At 39.5% G+C, this 14,828-nt stretch overlaps 1 protein-coding gene across 1 annotated transcript; it reads left to right on the top strand.

The window, feature by feature from the left end:
• The first annotated feature begins 740 nt into the window (after window positions 1–740).
• LOC121503972 (cytosolic phospholipase A2 gamma-like) lies at window positions 741–10,806 on the top strand. The gene is made up of 15 exons (XM_041778586.1): window positions 741–905; window positions 3,795–3,914; window positions 4,943–5,085; window positions 5,200–5,386; window positions 5,805–5,907; window positions 6,088–6,225; window positions 7,009–7,074; window positions 7,157–7,222; window positions 7,300–7,449; window positions 7,557–7,700; window positions 9,477–9,560; window positions 9,638–9,789; window positions 10,235–10,409; window positions 10,490–10,658; window positions 10,752–10,806. Exons 1-15 carry the CDS (start codon window positions 741–743, stop codon window positions 10,804–10,806), a joined length of 1,917 nt encoding a protein of 638 aa, XP_041634520.1.
• The last annotated feature ends 4,022 nt before the right edge of the window (window positions 10,807–14,828 follow it).

Raw genomic sequence — 14,828 nt, 5'->3', positions numbered from 1 at the left:
ATTAAACCATTGTGCTGGTTCTGTTCTACTGGGCCGTTCTTATGACAGGATTACTGAAGAACGCTTTCAGGGGTTTTCTTCAAACTTTGCACAGATGTCAGTCCAGACTCAAGGATGATCTTTTCTGGTCTTCTCCAGACCAGGTTTGGCATGAGTTTGCAATAGTAAGGTTGGGTTTACAATTCTGCAGGTACAACATGCTGGCTTGTAGTCATCCCAGGAGTGAGGGTCACTCCTCACCTGGAGGTTGCTACTTGGGATAAGCAGATAGAGGTACAAGGTCAAAGGTCAAAAACCATTCCAGCTCTTCTTCTGTCCAGCTGTAGCGTCCTCTAGCAGAGACATCTAGATGTCTTTGAGTTTACTGATAACCTCCCTGCGGTTCCTGCCCATGTTGACTCATTGCTTGTTGATTCTTCATATGAAGATTAAACAAGGACACCAGCAGGTAGAGACGTTATGTGATATGTGCTCTCATGATTCCTCCATAGAGACTAAGGTTCCTCCCTTCTTTTCAGGATGTTTTTTTAGCCCTTGTTCTTCTCTGTTCAGATTACAGCGCCGTCACACTGATATGGAGGACACTGAGCTGCTGTACTCAGGGGAGACGTGTTTTCATTGTTCCGTGACTGTTCGATCTTCTGTTAGAGCTCAGAGTGAGTCGACTAAGTCAGATAGCTGGATATAAAACAGACATGAGCAGAGATTAGGCCTCCAGAATGAACCGTACGCCTTTAACCATGCTGCGTGGAGACATGTGTGGGGTTTACCTTCTGCTCGGTGCGTGCTCGGTGATGCTGGGAACGCTGGGACAAACTGTGGACAAGAGAAAGAACAAAACTCTTCAGAGCCGAGAGGCAGTGAGAGACGAGAGGGGAAGGAATAATTCAGCATTTTCCACGGAGGTGAGAGATGAATGTAATGTTTCAGGGTGGCGGGGTAGGTCAAGTTTAAAGTTAAGCTTTGAAAAATGTCAGTAATCTTTATTAGGAGGCCTGGTGCTGTCAGGAAATCAGAAAATCACCGTCCAGCTTCAGAGCAAACCCTTACCATAGACCACTGATAATCAACTGGCAGCCCGAGGGCCATGTCAGGCCCTCTAAAGCTTCCTGTCTGGCCCCAAGAAGATCATTAAATTCAGAAAAAGAGGAAAAGAAGATGTTGTGGTTTTAAGAGTGTCTTTTGGCTTTAAATGTGCAGCTGTTAAATCGCCCCAAATATAATTAATATTGAAATAGTTTTAGAATGACTTAACATTTGATCTGATTTACAGAAATCCACTTTTCAGCCATAATTAGTAAATATTTTCTTTTGAATTAGTTAAGACTGGCAGAAATGTTGAAAAAATGGCCAGATTAAGTGGTGAAAAGGGGTTAGAGAGTGGCTGATACGTGTGCAAATTGGTTGTGGAGTGGCACAAAGGGACCAAAAATTGGCAGGAAAAGTGGTGAAAGAGGTTAAAATGTGGCAAACAATAATGGTAAGGTAGGATAAAGGGGGCAAAAAGTATCAAAAGGGGTCAAAAGTAGCAAAAGGTGCAAAAAGTAATGAAAATGGGTTAAAAAGTGGCAAAAATTAATAAAAGAGAGCACAAAGGGACAAAATTGGCAGGAAACGTGGTGAAAAGAGGTTAAAATGTGGCCAAAAAAAAAAAAGTACTTTTGGGTATGGCGGAGTCGTGACGTAAACAAGCAGCGAGAAGAAGCCAGTGCAATTATGGCGGTAGACATAAGCGTGGATTCTGCTAAAATGCCTGTTTTGTCAGAACTTGACATTTTTTTGTTAAAAGAAGAACAAAGAACAGCAGCGAGTTGTTTTCTTTTCAAAAACGACAAAAGTCATGTACTGACATGTCTGCAGTCGACATTGTTCACGTTATGCAGTTCTCTATGGAGTTAACTCCTCGGTAGGGGTTTTGTTGCACTGATTGGCCTGTAAAGATGTGACAGATAGAACATTCATCCAGTCACCCTCTGAGTTGTTTTCCAAGGCTCTGCCCTTTCCCAAACACTGTCTATGAGTGGTTTTCCAGATGGGTGTGTGTGTGCTGGGTTAGGTTTAGATTATGGCTGTTTTCGAATTGGCCTACTGCGTACTCCTGCCAAATGCAGTATGCAGTATGTATTGCACACTGCGTACTGCGTTCAACAGTAGTATGCAGTATGACTGCCAGTCAGACGTTATTGTGTAGTATGCTTGGCCTGGTTTAGCTGGTTTCTGGTATACAGAAGTATGTCATACACTGGTCAATATTTTATTTGATTCTTCGGGATTTTTATAGCCGTTGTTTTCAGCATGTATAGTGCAGTGAAAGGACACACTTGACAGCACCTTTCCGGCCGTTACAAGTCGTAATGGCAAAACAAAAACAACAGTGACCCTATTGCAACTTATTTCGCTATAGTACATGTTTAAGAGGTAAAGGTTAAAGGTAATGGCACTTTTTGTAACCGTCAGCCACTCCGGTGAAAGTTCCGCCCCTCTCCGCTATTACGAACTCTGACCTGGCACTTTGCATTATGGGTTACAGTAGGCGAAGTAGACTGGTTCGATGCATACTGTGAAATTTTCCCGAATCAGTACGTCGTCCGGGTATTTTTGGCATACTGCAACTTTTGCATTTGTTCGCATACTGCATACTACATTTTGGGCAAATCAGTACACGCTGCTAGTATAGTTGGAGAATTCGAAAACAGCCTTAATTTAGGAAAAACTGTGCACCGATTGGTGCGTCTCATTTGATTGACTGATAGCTCAACGGGCAGAAGCTACGTTCCTGTCAACCAGAATGCTAGCTAGCTAGCTGACAGGAAGTGGAGCTTTGTGGGTGGGCCATTAGGTTGATTCAAAGTTCGGTTGAGACCGTAATAGGCTCTATGCACGCCAGGGGGTGGCGTATTTCCAGTGGAAAATAAAGCCGCTTCAAAACTTCCGCCCAATGATACGTGCTAAGCCAAAACGGAGTCTAAACTGTCCTATACTTCCTTAATTTGTCCGTTTCGTTTTCTTTTTTGTTTCGATTGTTGTTTGTGTCTACTCTACCATCATCACTTGGAATCCAAACATGCTAAAATGACGTTTCAAAAACAGGTTAAAAGTACTTCTGGGCATCGTTGCTGCGTGCTGCAATGTACATTTACAGCTAAATTTAACTCTCATTGACAGTCAGCTTAGGCAACTCATGCAAACAGCGAGTAAACTGCAACGAATTTGCCATCAAACACCATTCTCTTCTCCCGACTGGAAGTGTGGGAGCCGTCTAATGCCAAATGCGGAAGCAGTTCGTGCATAGAGCCCATTTCAATATGGAGGAGCAGAGTGAGTCCGCCTATTGTAAGCAGACAGCTGACATCACACTGGGTTTGTCCAGTTCTGTCTACAGTCTCTGGACATGCAGCACTACATTTTGCAAGTGCATGGCTGCAGCTGTCTGATCAGCCTTGAGACTCTTTCTAAGGTGGTTTGTTCCTGTCTACATCCTTCTGTGTTTTAGTAACTCTCAGATGTGCATCTCTTTGGGGGAAAAAAGTGTCTGAATGAAATAATACCAATGAAACATCATCAGGACCATCTCTTTAGCTTCATTTAGCTCACTAATCAGCACCGTGAGAACTACTGATCCACAGTCACTGCGGGCATCAACATTCAAAATAACTGAATTCTAAACATACGAGTTAAATAAGATTAATCACAATTAACTACTGAAGTTCAGTCATTTTTGGAAATATTGTGTTAAGGGTTAGGGCTATATTGACATATGTTTCACATATTAAATGTAAATATTTCTCTCTTGTGTGTTTCAGGCTTACGTACGTCAGTCTGAGTCGCTCTCTGCTGAGGAGAAAGAGTTCATCCAGAACAGGAAGAAGGTCGCTCTAAAGGCACTCAACAATCTGGGAGTCAAATGTTCACTGGTATGAAATACACACGTCACAACTTTCTTTATCTGTCTTCCTCTTAAAGGGATATTTCACTGTTTTTGAAGTTGGGCCATATAGGTACGTAGCAGTAGTAGTGGTGTTGGCCTCTGGTTGTAGGCTAGGCTATACAGCATAACTGACAGGTTCAGTTTCTCAGTGGAATTTAGTGAGTTTGTGGTAAAAATGGGCCATAAACATTAACACTATTGAGAAGTTTTGAAGCATCTTGTGTTTTTTTGTCACTGTTTTGCAATGCAGACTTTTGCTTCTGGTTACATGCGCTTGCTTTCGTACGGTGGCCCTGAAGGTAAACTGCAAAAACATCTTTCCAGATACATAAACCAACAACCACAAGCAAAAGAAAAAACCTCATATAATACAAAAATATTTAATGAAATGTGAATAAACAATATATGTATTAAAAAAATTGTGAAATATTTCTGAAACATTTAAACCAATTCATGAAAGACAAAAATATTTTAAGTAAAATTTATTATGAAATACAAGATCAAATGAAAGCACACAATGAAAAAACATCCTGTGAAAATGGAAGAAAAAGGGAATCTAGGAATTTTAAAAAGAGACAAAAAAAAATGTGAAATGCAAAAAACATTTCAGAAAAAATAAAACATTTTGTAAAAAACATTAAAAAAAATAATTCAAACTCCAAAAAACTTCCCAAATTACAAAAAAGTGTATGAGAAATATATTAGAAACATTCTATAACACAAAGATTTTGAGGCACATTTCAAAATGCTAAAATATTTGATGAAATACAATTTTAAAAATTCATGAATTTTAACCAACATTTCATGAAATGAGTCAAGCATTTTGTGAAAATAATAAAATAAGTTAATTAAAATGTTTTTACCTTGTAGTAAGATGTGTTTTTGTGTACAGTGAAATATTTGTGGGTTTGACCTTCAGGGCCACCGTATTTAAGTTTGTAGATGCATCTTTTTTCTGCCAGTATAATTTTAAAACTTTCCCCTGGACTATCTTGTGTTTCTGTTCCTCTAAAGTCCACGGTTCCTCACATCGCCCTGCTGCCTTCAGGTGGAGGTCAGAGAGCCGCCGTGAGTGTGATGGGGACTCTCCGTCAGCTGGACAGAGACGGTCTGCTGGATGCCATGCTCTACCTGGGAGGAGTCTCTGGATCTACATGGTAAACGCAAAAACTGACCTGTGGTCTTGAGAGAACTTTCAGACGACTAGAAAAGAACCATACAAGCTGAAGCCAATTCACCATTCAGACACAGTTAACCCCTCTGTCGGTCAGGTCCATGGCGATGCTGTATGCTGAGCCAATGTGGAGTGAAGACATGGACAGACAAGTGTCCAGGCTGTCTGGTCCCTTGGTCAATCCGCTTGATGCTCTGGCATGGCTGAGGGAGCGAGTGAAGGAGGAGCACTTCTCTCTGTCTGATATGTGGGGACTCGCCACATCCACTGTCTTGATGAGACAGGTACAGAAAAACACCTTCATTTTGTTATACAAGATAAGATAGACTTTAATGATCCTGTAGAGAATATTGTCCCGGACCCAATCAAAATGCATTAATAAAGCACTTAAAAAAACCCGTAACTATACATCCTGTAATAGCAGCAATGCCATCAAACTGTTTGCACCATCGGGCAGCAGTCACACACTGACATACTGCACAACAAAATTAGTAGAACGTGACCTATTATGCAAACATCAAATGGACTTGGGCATAAATGAATGTTTAAATAGATTCTGCTCACTTTGAGGGACCATACGTCTTCTTCCTGAGGGTAAAAGCTACCGCTGGCTCCTGGTCAGGATGAACATAATGCTCCAAAGCAGGGATTCAATCAGATCTTTGACTGATTTGGCGTTTTGGTTGTTTTTTGGGGGGGCAGTTGGACCCTCAGAAACTCTCTGAGCTCGACACCAACGTCCTGAATCCTTATCCCATCTTCAGTGCTGTGGACAAAAACTGCCTTTTACATGGACCTACAAAAGGTAACAAACACACAAATCTGAAAAAAATACACAGCATCACACACAATGAAGTCCTAAAGACCAGAGCTGGAGATGAGCTCTGAACTCATCATCAGTACAGCTATGACTCTTTATTCTTAAAAAGCATCAGCTGTGAAGTGTTTTCATTGGTTTTATATCTCCGTCTTCTCTCCGTCTCAGGTAGATGGTTCGAGCTGACTCCTCATGAGTCTGGTTTCACTGACCTCGGTCAGTTCATTAATTCATCTATGCTGGGCAGCAGAATTCATGAAATACCTGATGGTCGGGGGACAGGGATGGACATGGTCAGACTACAGGGTGAGAAATATCACTTATTAGGATTATTTAAGGATGGATGGATGGATGGATGTTAAGTTAAGGGATGCCTGGATGGATGGATGGATGGATGGATGTAAATTTATTATATGGATAAACAGATGGATGGATACTTGATGGATGGGTTAACAGATGCATGCATGGATTGCTGGCTGGATGGATGTAACTTAATGAATGGATGCATGGATGATGGATGGATGGATGGATGGATGGATGTTAAGTGAATGGATTGATGCATGGATGATGGATGTTAAGTGGATGCATGGATGGATGGATTGATGCTGAGTTGATGGATTAATGGATGCATGGATGGATGTTAAGTTGATGGATGCATGGATGGATGTTAAGTTGATGGATGCATGGATGGATGTTAAGTTGATGGATGCATGGATAGATGGGTGCATGGATGGATGTTAAGTTGATGGATGCATGGATGGATGGTTGCATTGATGGATGGATGCATGGATGGTTGTTAAGTTGATGGATGCATGGATAGATGTTAAGATGATGGAGGCATGGATGGATGGGTGCATGGATGGATGTTAAGTTGATGGATGCATGGATAGATGATGGATGGATGGATGGATGGATGGATGGGTGGATGGATGGATGTTAAGGGATGGATGGATGGATGGATGTTAAGTCATTTGATGGATGTTTACAGCCTGAATCTATGTTCATATGCTCTCATTAGTCCTCTTGGTTGAGATAAATTTCACTGTTCAGCAGAAATCAGACATCTCTCCTTGTTTATCCCATCTGTAGGAATACTAGGCAGTGTTCTAGCAGATGAAATGGAGCTTCTGAAGCTTTTACCTGACTGGCTGAGTGGTAAAAAAAAAATCTGTCTATGGACAAACTTGGAAATCATTACAAATGTAGAGAACCTTTAAAAATGTGTTTTTGTGTTCAGATTCGATTGGAGCAACAATTACTGATGAATACAACCTCCTGGATGTGGCTTTGCTCTGGACCGGAGGTAATGGTGTTAGAGAATACTCAGTTGCTTCCTGTTGTGTGTGTGGAGGTGTTTTTATTCACATTTCTGTGCTGCAGTTGGTCAGAAGACTGACAGCATCTGGCAGGCGATGGGCTACTACATGAGAGGATATAGCAGCCTGTTTACCATAACGGAGGTTATTAAAAGGTACTCAGATGACCCTGCTGTTCTGTATGAGGTGAACAAGATGCAGAAGATTATGAAGGGTAAGAGCAGCAGTGATGGAGATCATTCACCCTAAAAATACAGCACAAAGGAAAGACCTTCTGTAGAAGAATGTTCTCTCAGCAGTCACTCTTGAATTGTTCTCCAGAACACTTGAACTTAAACCCGCTGGCATGGTTTGGAACAAATGAAGAGCATCGTGAGCAGATGTGGCAGCAGCTGATTGAGATGATGGTGGAGCCTTTACTGAAGCTGACCCACTGTCTGGAAGATGGAATGATCAAAGATTACGGTCAGTACTGGAGTCGCTGTGTTTAATCTTCGTCTGTACTTCTGTGTTTAGAGAAACTTCATGACCAGTGACACGCTTTTTCACCTCCACTTATCTGAGCTGCTTTATAATGATGTTAAATTTGTCAGTGCAAAAGATGAAGAAAAATGTTGGTCAATGACCTTTCCACGAGGAACCGATAACAGGCTACAAATAGAAAAACTACAAATAAAACCTCCAATGAAATGCAGATTTAGTTTTCAGTAAGGAGACAAAATGTACTGGTGGGTTTTCAAATAATTAAAATCGAGTATATTCATAGAGTCAAATCTGCAGAACTCAGGTTTTCATGCAAATAGCTTAAGACAATAGCAGCTACCATTGACCACTGGAGCACCGGGCATTTCACCATCTATTCAAAATGTTTTTTTTCATATTTCAAAATGGAAATATTAATTTACACTTTAAATCTGTGTCCTGTAAGATAGTCCTGCAGCACAGGGACAGTATTTAAATCACTACAACCTTGATGGTTATTTGGATATAAAAGATTTAAAATTTTCTATTGTGTCGCAAGCAAGGCATAAGGGGGGTCACAAGGGGAAGGCTTTCTGAGGCCCGACTAAATAGGGGACCCATGGAGGTCAGCAGAATTATGATCAACTGTAAAGTTAAGCTTTGATAACCATATTTAATATTTAACCTGAATAATAATCACTATTATCAAAGCATCACAATGTTCCCATTTTACTTGAGCTGTAGTTTTTAGACTATAGTTTAAAAGTGTCAAAAAAACAGACAAAAATGGACAAATAATCGCAAAAATGGACAAAAAGTGGCATAAAATAGACAAAATGTGGGTAAAATGGGCAGAAAGTGGCAAAAATGAGACACAAATGGGCAAAAATCAGCAAAAATGGGATAGAAGTTCCTAGAATAATGGTCAAAGATGCACAAAAATTGGTAAACAAGAACAAAAATGGACCAAAAAAATAAATAAAAAAGGGTAAAAAAAATAAAGGAAGCTTTTAAAAAAATGGGTTAAAATCAGCAAAAATGGATGCAAATGACAAAAAAATGTCAAAATGATAACAAAGTGGCAAACAATGGCAATATGAGTTTAAAGTGGCCGAAAATTGTAAAAATGGGAAGAAAACAGCAAAAAAGTGGTTAAAAAATATGGTCAAAAATCAGCAAAAAATAGAGGTACCAAAAAGACGTGTCCACAATGGAAATAAAGTGGCAAACAATGGCAAAAATTGACAAAAAAGGAGCATTAAAATGTGCAAGAAATGGCAAAAAATTGGTTTAAAGTGGAAAAAAAAATGATGAAAATGGGGAGAATGTGGTAAAAAAAGAGACAAAAATTTGAAGATAGAAACAAAATGGGATAGAAATGCCAGAAAGATGTGTCAAATATGAAAAATAAAGTGGTTAAACAATACCAAAAATGGCCAAAAGTGACAAAAAAGGGACAGAATATAGAAAAAAAAAATCAAAAAGTGGGATGTAAGTGCTAAACAGACATGTCAAAAATGGGCGTAAAGTGGGAAACAATAGCAAAAATGGACAAAAAATGACAAAATGGATTAAAGAGCAACAAACATCTAATAAATGGTTAAAGTGGCATAAAGAAGTAGAAAAATGTACAGTTATTGTGTTGCAAAGGGGTTAAAGGCATGAATGAATGATTCCAACATCAGAACCCAGTGGGAGGCCTTGGTCTCCGGTCTAAGGAGCTCCGTAAATCCCTCCTGGTCATCAGTCTCTCTTTACCTGGGTGTGTTTGTTTTTCAGTCACCTTGCTGGTTGGTAAAGTCATTCCTCTGATCTTGAGGTGGGAGTGGGGGACGACTGAAAACTTCCTCTATGACAGCATGGGTAAGTGAATCCCAGAGTTCTGTTTCAGGTTTAGTGTAGAAACATGACTAACAGCTGCTGTCTTTGCTGTAATGGAGCTGCCGTGCCGCCGTGCATCAGTCAGAAGGAACACCTGCAGCTGATCGATGCAGGCATCTACATGAACGTGGCGTACCCACCCTTCCTTGGAGGAAAGAGAGACATGGACGTCCTCGTCGTTGTGGACTATGGATCCGATGTGCCCTTCACGGTGAGGCTTTAACAATTGTGTTTTAAATACAGATCGACATATGTGGCAATGAGACTGGAAACTGTCTATGTAATTAGAAAATGCCTCCTATTTTTCTATTTTTAATATAGAAAGTCTGTTTACTTGCTAAAAAAAGATTGGGTTGAAGCAGCAAAAACTGAACTGAAAACCTGGAGAAAAAAATCAGAATTAAAATGAAAACCCATGAAATTTGTCATGATAATAATAATCAGGTTTTTATGAACTCCTCTGGAGGTTTTCTTCAGACATCATTAAAAAAGTGCACAAATGTAGGAAAATCAAATGCTTCAGCTACAATGATACATGACCAGAATTCAAGAAAATCTGGACAGCAGTTCAATAATTCAAACTTAGAAGAACACAAACATTTCCTATCAGTGATGATTAAATAATGATAAATATTCTTCACCTGTTTTCTGCCCAGTCTTTGACTTTAGCCAGAGACTATGCAGCCGAGGTGAAGAAGCCTTTCCCAAAGCTCGATGATAAACTTTTGGAGGACGACAAAGAATTTCCGAGGAGCCTCTACGTGTTTGACGGGAAAGGGACGGCGCCCACCATCGTTTACCTGCCGTTCTTCAACCGAGACAACTGCAAAGGTCTGAGAAACAATTTGATTAAACCACACTTACATCATCAAATATTCTTCTGGTCATCTTCTCTCTTTTTTCTGCTCCAGATGCTGCAGAGGTGAAGGCAAAGATGGAGGAGTTCTCCACCTTCCAGCCCCCCTTGAATCAGGAGAGAATGAACTTCCTGTTGGAGACAGCAGGACGGAACGTGAAGATCAACAAACAAGCGCTGCTGATGGAGATCAACAAGGCCGTTCTCCGCAGACGTATGAGGAGGTCAGGAGGTGGTCAACACTTAGGAGATAAAATGACGTGAACTTTATGCTATCTTTACAGTAAAAGTCCTCTCTTTTTTTTCCCCTCTGACAGAAATGCAACCGTCAGTCCTCTCAACTTCAAAACCTTCAAGCCATTTAATCACTAGAAGATCCATCAGACATGTGTTTACAAGTTTCTGTTAATTGTGTGTAAATAATCAAATTCAACACCTCTGGGAAGTTTAGCTCGCACTCATGGGGATGTTTTATTTAAAATGCATTAATGACATCTGCTGGAATTCAGACTTCTGGATCTTTGGGTGTAGTACCACAAATCACACACTAGAGGGTGGTCTTCGCCCATTGTAGTGTGGCTTCTTTCACCGTTCATTCTTACAGCAGTGATAGAGCAGAGTAGAATCAAAACTATTGTCATTATTAGTATTGTGAAACAATTAGAAATGATTTATTTTAAAATGTACAAACACGTCTGGAACAATGTGGCTTAAAAGATGAGACAGAGGTATGCTGGGAGTTCACATGGACTGAAGTGTCCCTGTTCTCTAACTGGTTATGATTTGGCCCTCATATGTTTCTCCATGCTTCATCTACAAGTTAGCTACCAAACGTGGCCCAGTAGTCAGTGCTATAACCTGGGCCCAGTGATTCAAATACACAAGTCTCAGATAAATTCCCTCCAGTTTTATTCATGGTAAAACATCTGGGGTTATGATCCGGTCCTTATACAGCCTGTTGTGCCACATCTCAGCCAAAGGTGCCAGATAACTGGTAAAGTTCAGGAGCAGCTGACCGCAGCATCACTACATGTGTTTGTCTGATTTAGCCGAATACGGACAAACGCAGGGAGATAATCTTATTGCTGAGTAGGTTTCAGTGCAGGTAAATGTTATCACTGCTGCTCCAAAGAATAAAGAGGATCCATTAGTTTCAGGAAGTAGTCACATTTTTAGAGAAACCTCCTGATATTGTTATGGTTTAAAAAGTCTGAAATGTTAAAATTCTTATTGATCAGTCCCAGTAAAGTTGATCATTTGATCAGACTCTAATCTGAAGAACTTGTGCACGCAACAGCAAACGGCTCCACCATGTGTGATTTTCTTTCACACAATCATTGATTTTTGACTTTAAAATTTAAAAATTCTCACTTTGAGCTCTGGGAAATGCACGATTTTTCTCCTAAATAAAGAGATCCTCATCATTTTATGTATTATAAAGGGCCCTAATAAACCATCATATACAGTGGTGCATATAAACATTTTGGGGCCCAAGGCAAACATAGGAACGGGGCCCCTTACATCCACTGTTCTCCCCCTTTTCAAACTCTTATTTATCAGAGAAAAATATGAGTACTTTGATGAAAAACTAACCTTAAATGACTGTTTGGTGCAGTTTTTTGTATAGAAAAGTCCTGGCAGAGATCAAAATGTCCATTTGGATGACATAAGAAAATTTGAATAATTTTTGTATTTATTTCAATAACAAAAGATAATTTAATCTCAAGAGAATAAAACACTTTATACATTTTTTGTAATATTTTACCAACCAAAACTTCTCAAAACGTGACCTAATTTATCCATTTTTACATTTTTATATTGTGAAAAAAAGTGTTAAAACAACAGTCACACCTAATGACTTGTTTGTGGTGTTTTTCATACATATATTTTGGACGTAAAATGCTCCTCTCCTGTTTTCAGTTAGTGTTTTCATTAGTGTCAAAAAGAAAATAAATAGATATTTACACGTATATGTGTCCTGGGTAGAGTTATATATATTATACAGGTAGAAAATAACTACTGCAAAGTAGGAAACATATTGCACTTTTGAATGTACTGCACTGTTGATTTCTGCACAAAAGGAAGTAAGAGAAAGTGGCGGTGGGGGGTGCATGTAGATTTATCTGCAGTCAGTGAGCCTGTTTACATGGATGCTCATAAACCAATAACTGCGAATAATCTGGTAATAATAATCATGTGATTTGATGCATTTACATGCACTTTAAAAATCTGTTTTCAGTTAAAATCTTGTTTACGTGACTGTCAATATCCAGATTTATTTCTACAAATACATGATGTTAAAAATCACAGAAAACAGTGAGCCACCTGCAGGTCTATGATTATTATTATTATTTTTTTACATTGAATTTCATTATCAAGTACTCGATTACTCATTCATAAGGTTGTGCGAGTTCTGAAATTACTACAAAATCCAATCCTTATCAGATTAACCAGATTAAACTGTTTACATGCACTTAAATGTTCAGATTACTGGGTAAAAAGTGAGGTGTATTAATCTGACTTTCCATAATCTGATCTGAAGAAAGAATATTGGATTATGCTCTTACAGTGACTGCTAGAGTAAAGAGGTAACATCAGAGGATTGGTTCATTAGTGTGCATGTAAACGCACTCAGGACAGTTTTAGTACTAACATGAAGTAAAGCAGTGAATCTTTGAGTTCTGTGTGCAGACGACTGTGTGTGGCAGTCTTTTTGTGTTTTGATGACTTCTCTCACTCTTTTCACTTGTCCAAAGGTTTTTGTTATTTACTCTTAAGTCTTCGTTGGAGATGGAACTACATTTTTTTTTTAGCAATCTGCACTTATGTACTCACTTCCTGTTGTCTCAGAAACAATAAACTGTTCATGCAGAGTAATCACGGCTTAGTATGTTTTCTTTCATTGATGTTCGTAGTTTCTCCTCAGTGCTGCTTTTCACTGACGGCTGTAAGTCAGCGGTTCTCAAACATTACAACTCCTAAAATAAAGAGGCAGAGATGGAGCACCCTATGGTACCTGAAGGTGGTTGAAGCGTAGAAGAACACAGATGTGCACGTTCTAGAACAGTCGTGTGCAGACAAACATTTTACGGATTATTTAACTTTGATTTCAGCATAAGTCTCACCAAATGACCATGTATTTATTTTACACCCAACTAATTTTATGCACATATTTTATAAACATTGGTAGAATATGCCGTTTGAAATTATTTAGCGGTCACAAATTTTACCCTTCTAAGACAAGTTTATATGGTCTCAGAGGTCCCAAAAACCCCTCCTGTTTCAGCCCTGCTCAGAACGAGCTGTTTCTGTGTCTGTGGCTTTAATTGTTAATGAGCTGTCTGACTCCGCCCCTCTGAGAAAATGGATGTGGCTTAATGGATGTGGGATCAGGAGAGGAGGTCGGAACTCTCTTCCAAGCAGAGAGGGCAAACCGAACCTGGGGGCGGGGCTAACTCCCCACATGACATCATGAGGGGTAAATCTGAGAACTACTTGTTTCAGCACACATTGATTTTTGGGGGGGGTTGTGAACAGGCAAGAGGTACATACTTTTGTTAGAAAAGCCTGGAATAAAGTGTATTTTGCAAATGGGACCTTTAAGAATATTTTTATTTTTTGGGAGGCATCTGGCGACCCCTTCTTATTGTCTTGCAATCCCCATGTGGAGAACCACTGCTGTAAGTAACGGTAGCTCCAAATGTAGTCATGCTCACAGGAAAGGACCAAAAAAACCCAACCTCCTCTGATGGTAGTTATACCAAAAGTTTTTATCTCCTTATTTCATTTCTCTGGTTAAAGTTTATTTATGCTCTTGCCTTTTCTCTGTCTCTCTTCTAATGCTTTTATTTCTTTTATTGAATTCCTTCCTTTTTGTTTCTGGTGCTCCATGTTTCTAGTTCTTTCTTCCTGTTTATTAAAAATCGTACGTGTTTAAAATGTGTCTGGTATTATTCCTCATAGTATTTTTACTGATTTTTATTGTTTAAATTTGTCATTGTTTCTCTTTAAAACGCTAACATAAATCTTTGGTCCTCTTGGTCTCAGCTTATGTGGTTCAGGTTCCTGGGTTTTAATGTTCAGGTTAAATATGTTGGTCTGTGTTTATGTCTGGGTTCTTCTTCTGTGGTGTTCTGTTGATGTTGTTCTTTGTCTGTGCTCTTCTGTTTGCTTATGCACGTGTCAACCCACTGTGTAAACCCATGGTTTTAAAACGTGCAATACAAATAAATGTATTTTTATTTTTGTGGCACGTTATGATTAATTTTTTTTTCTAAAATCTTCTGGTTCAGGAGCCGTGACGTGTCCAGAAATGGTGGACTCCAGTTTTCAGTCACGTACGCAAGGGCAAGAGTTCCTCTATGCAGCCACCTCTGTCCTCTCGTTTCTTGTGG

This window comes from Cheilinus undulatus, linkage group 21 (assembly GCF_018320785.1).
Source record: "Cheilinus undulatus linkage group 21, ASM1832078v1, whole genome shotgun sequence".
In the NCBI taxonomy this organism is placed as follows: Eukaryota; Metazoa; Chordata; class Actinopteri; order Labriformes; family Labridae; genus Cheilinus; species Cheilinus undulatus.
Note: the sequence above shows the minus strand (reverse complement) of the source record. Positions and strands in the feature narration are given on the sequence as shown.

Excerpts from the sequence above, each read along its gene's own strand:
- LOC121503972 (XM_041778586.1), top strand. The coding sequence starts at position 741 with ATGCTGCGTGGAGACATGTGTGGGGTTTACCTTCTGCTCGGTGCGTGC. Across the intron at positions 5,086-5,199 it reads GGAGTCTCTGGATCTACATG|GTCCATGGCGATGCTGTATG; the intron begins GTAAACGCAAAA and ends TCTGTCGGTCAG. Across the intron at positions 10,659-10,751 it reads CTCCGCAGACGTATGAGGAG|AAATGCAACCGTCAGTCCTC; the intron begins GTCAGGAGGTGG and ends CCCCTCTGACAG.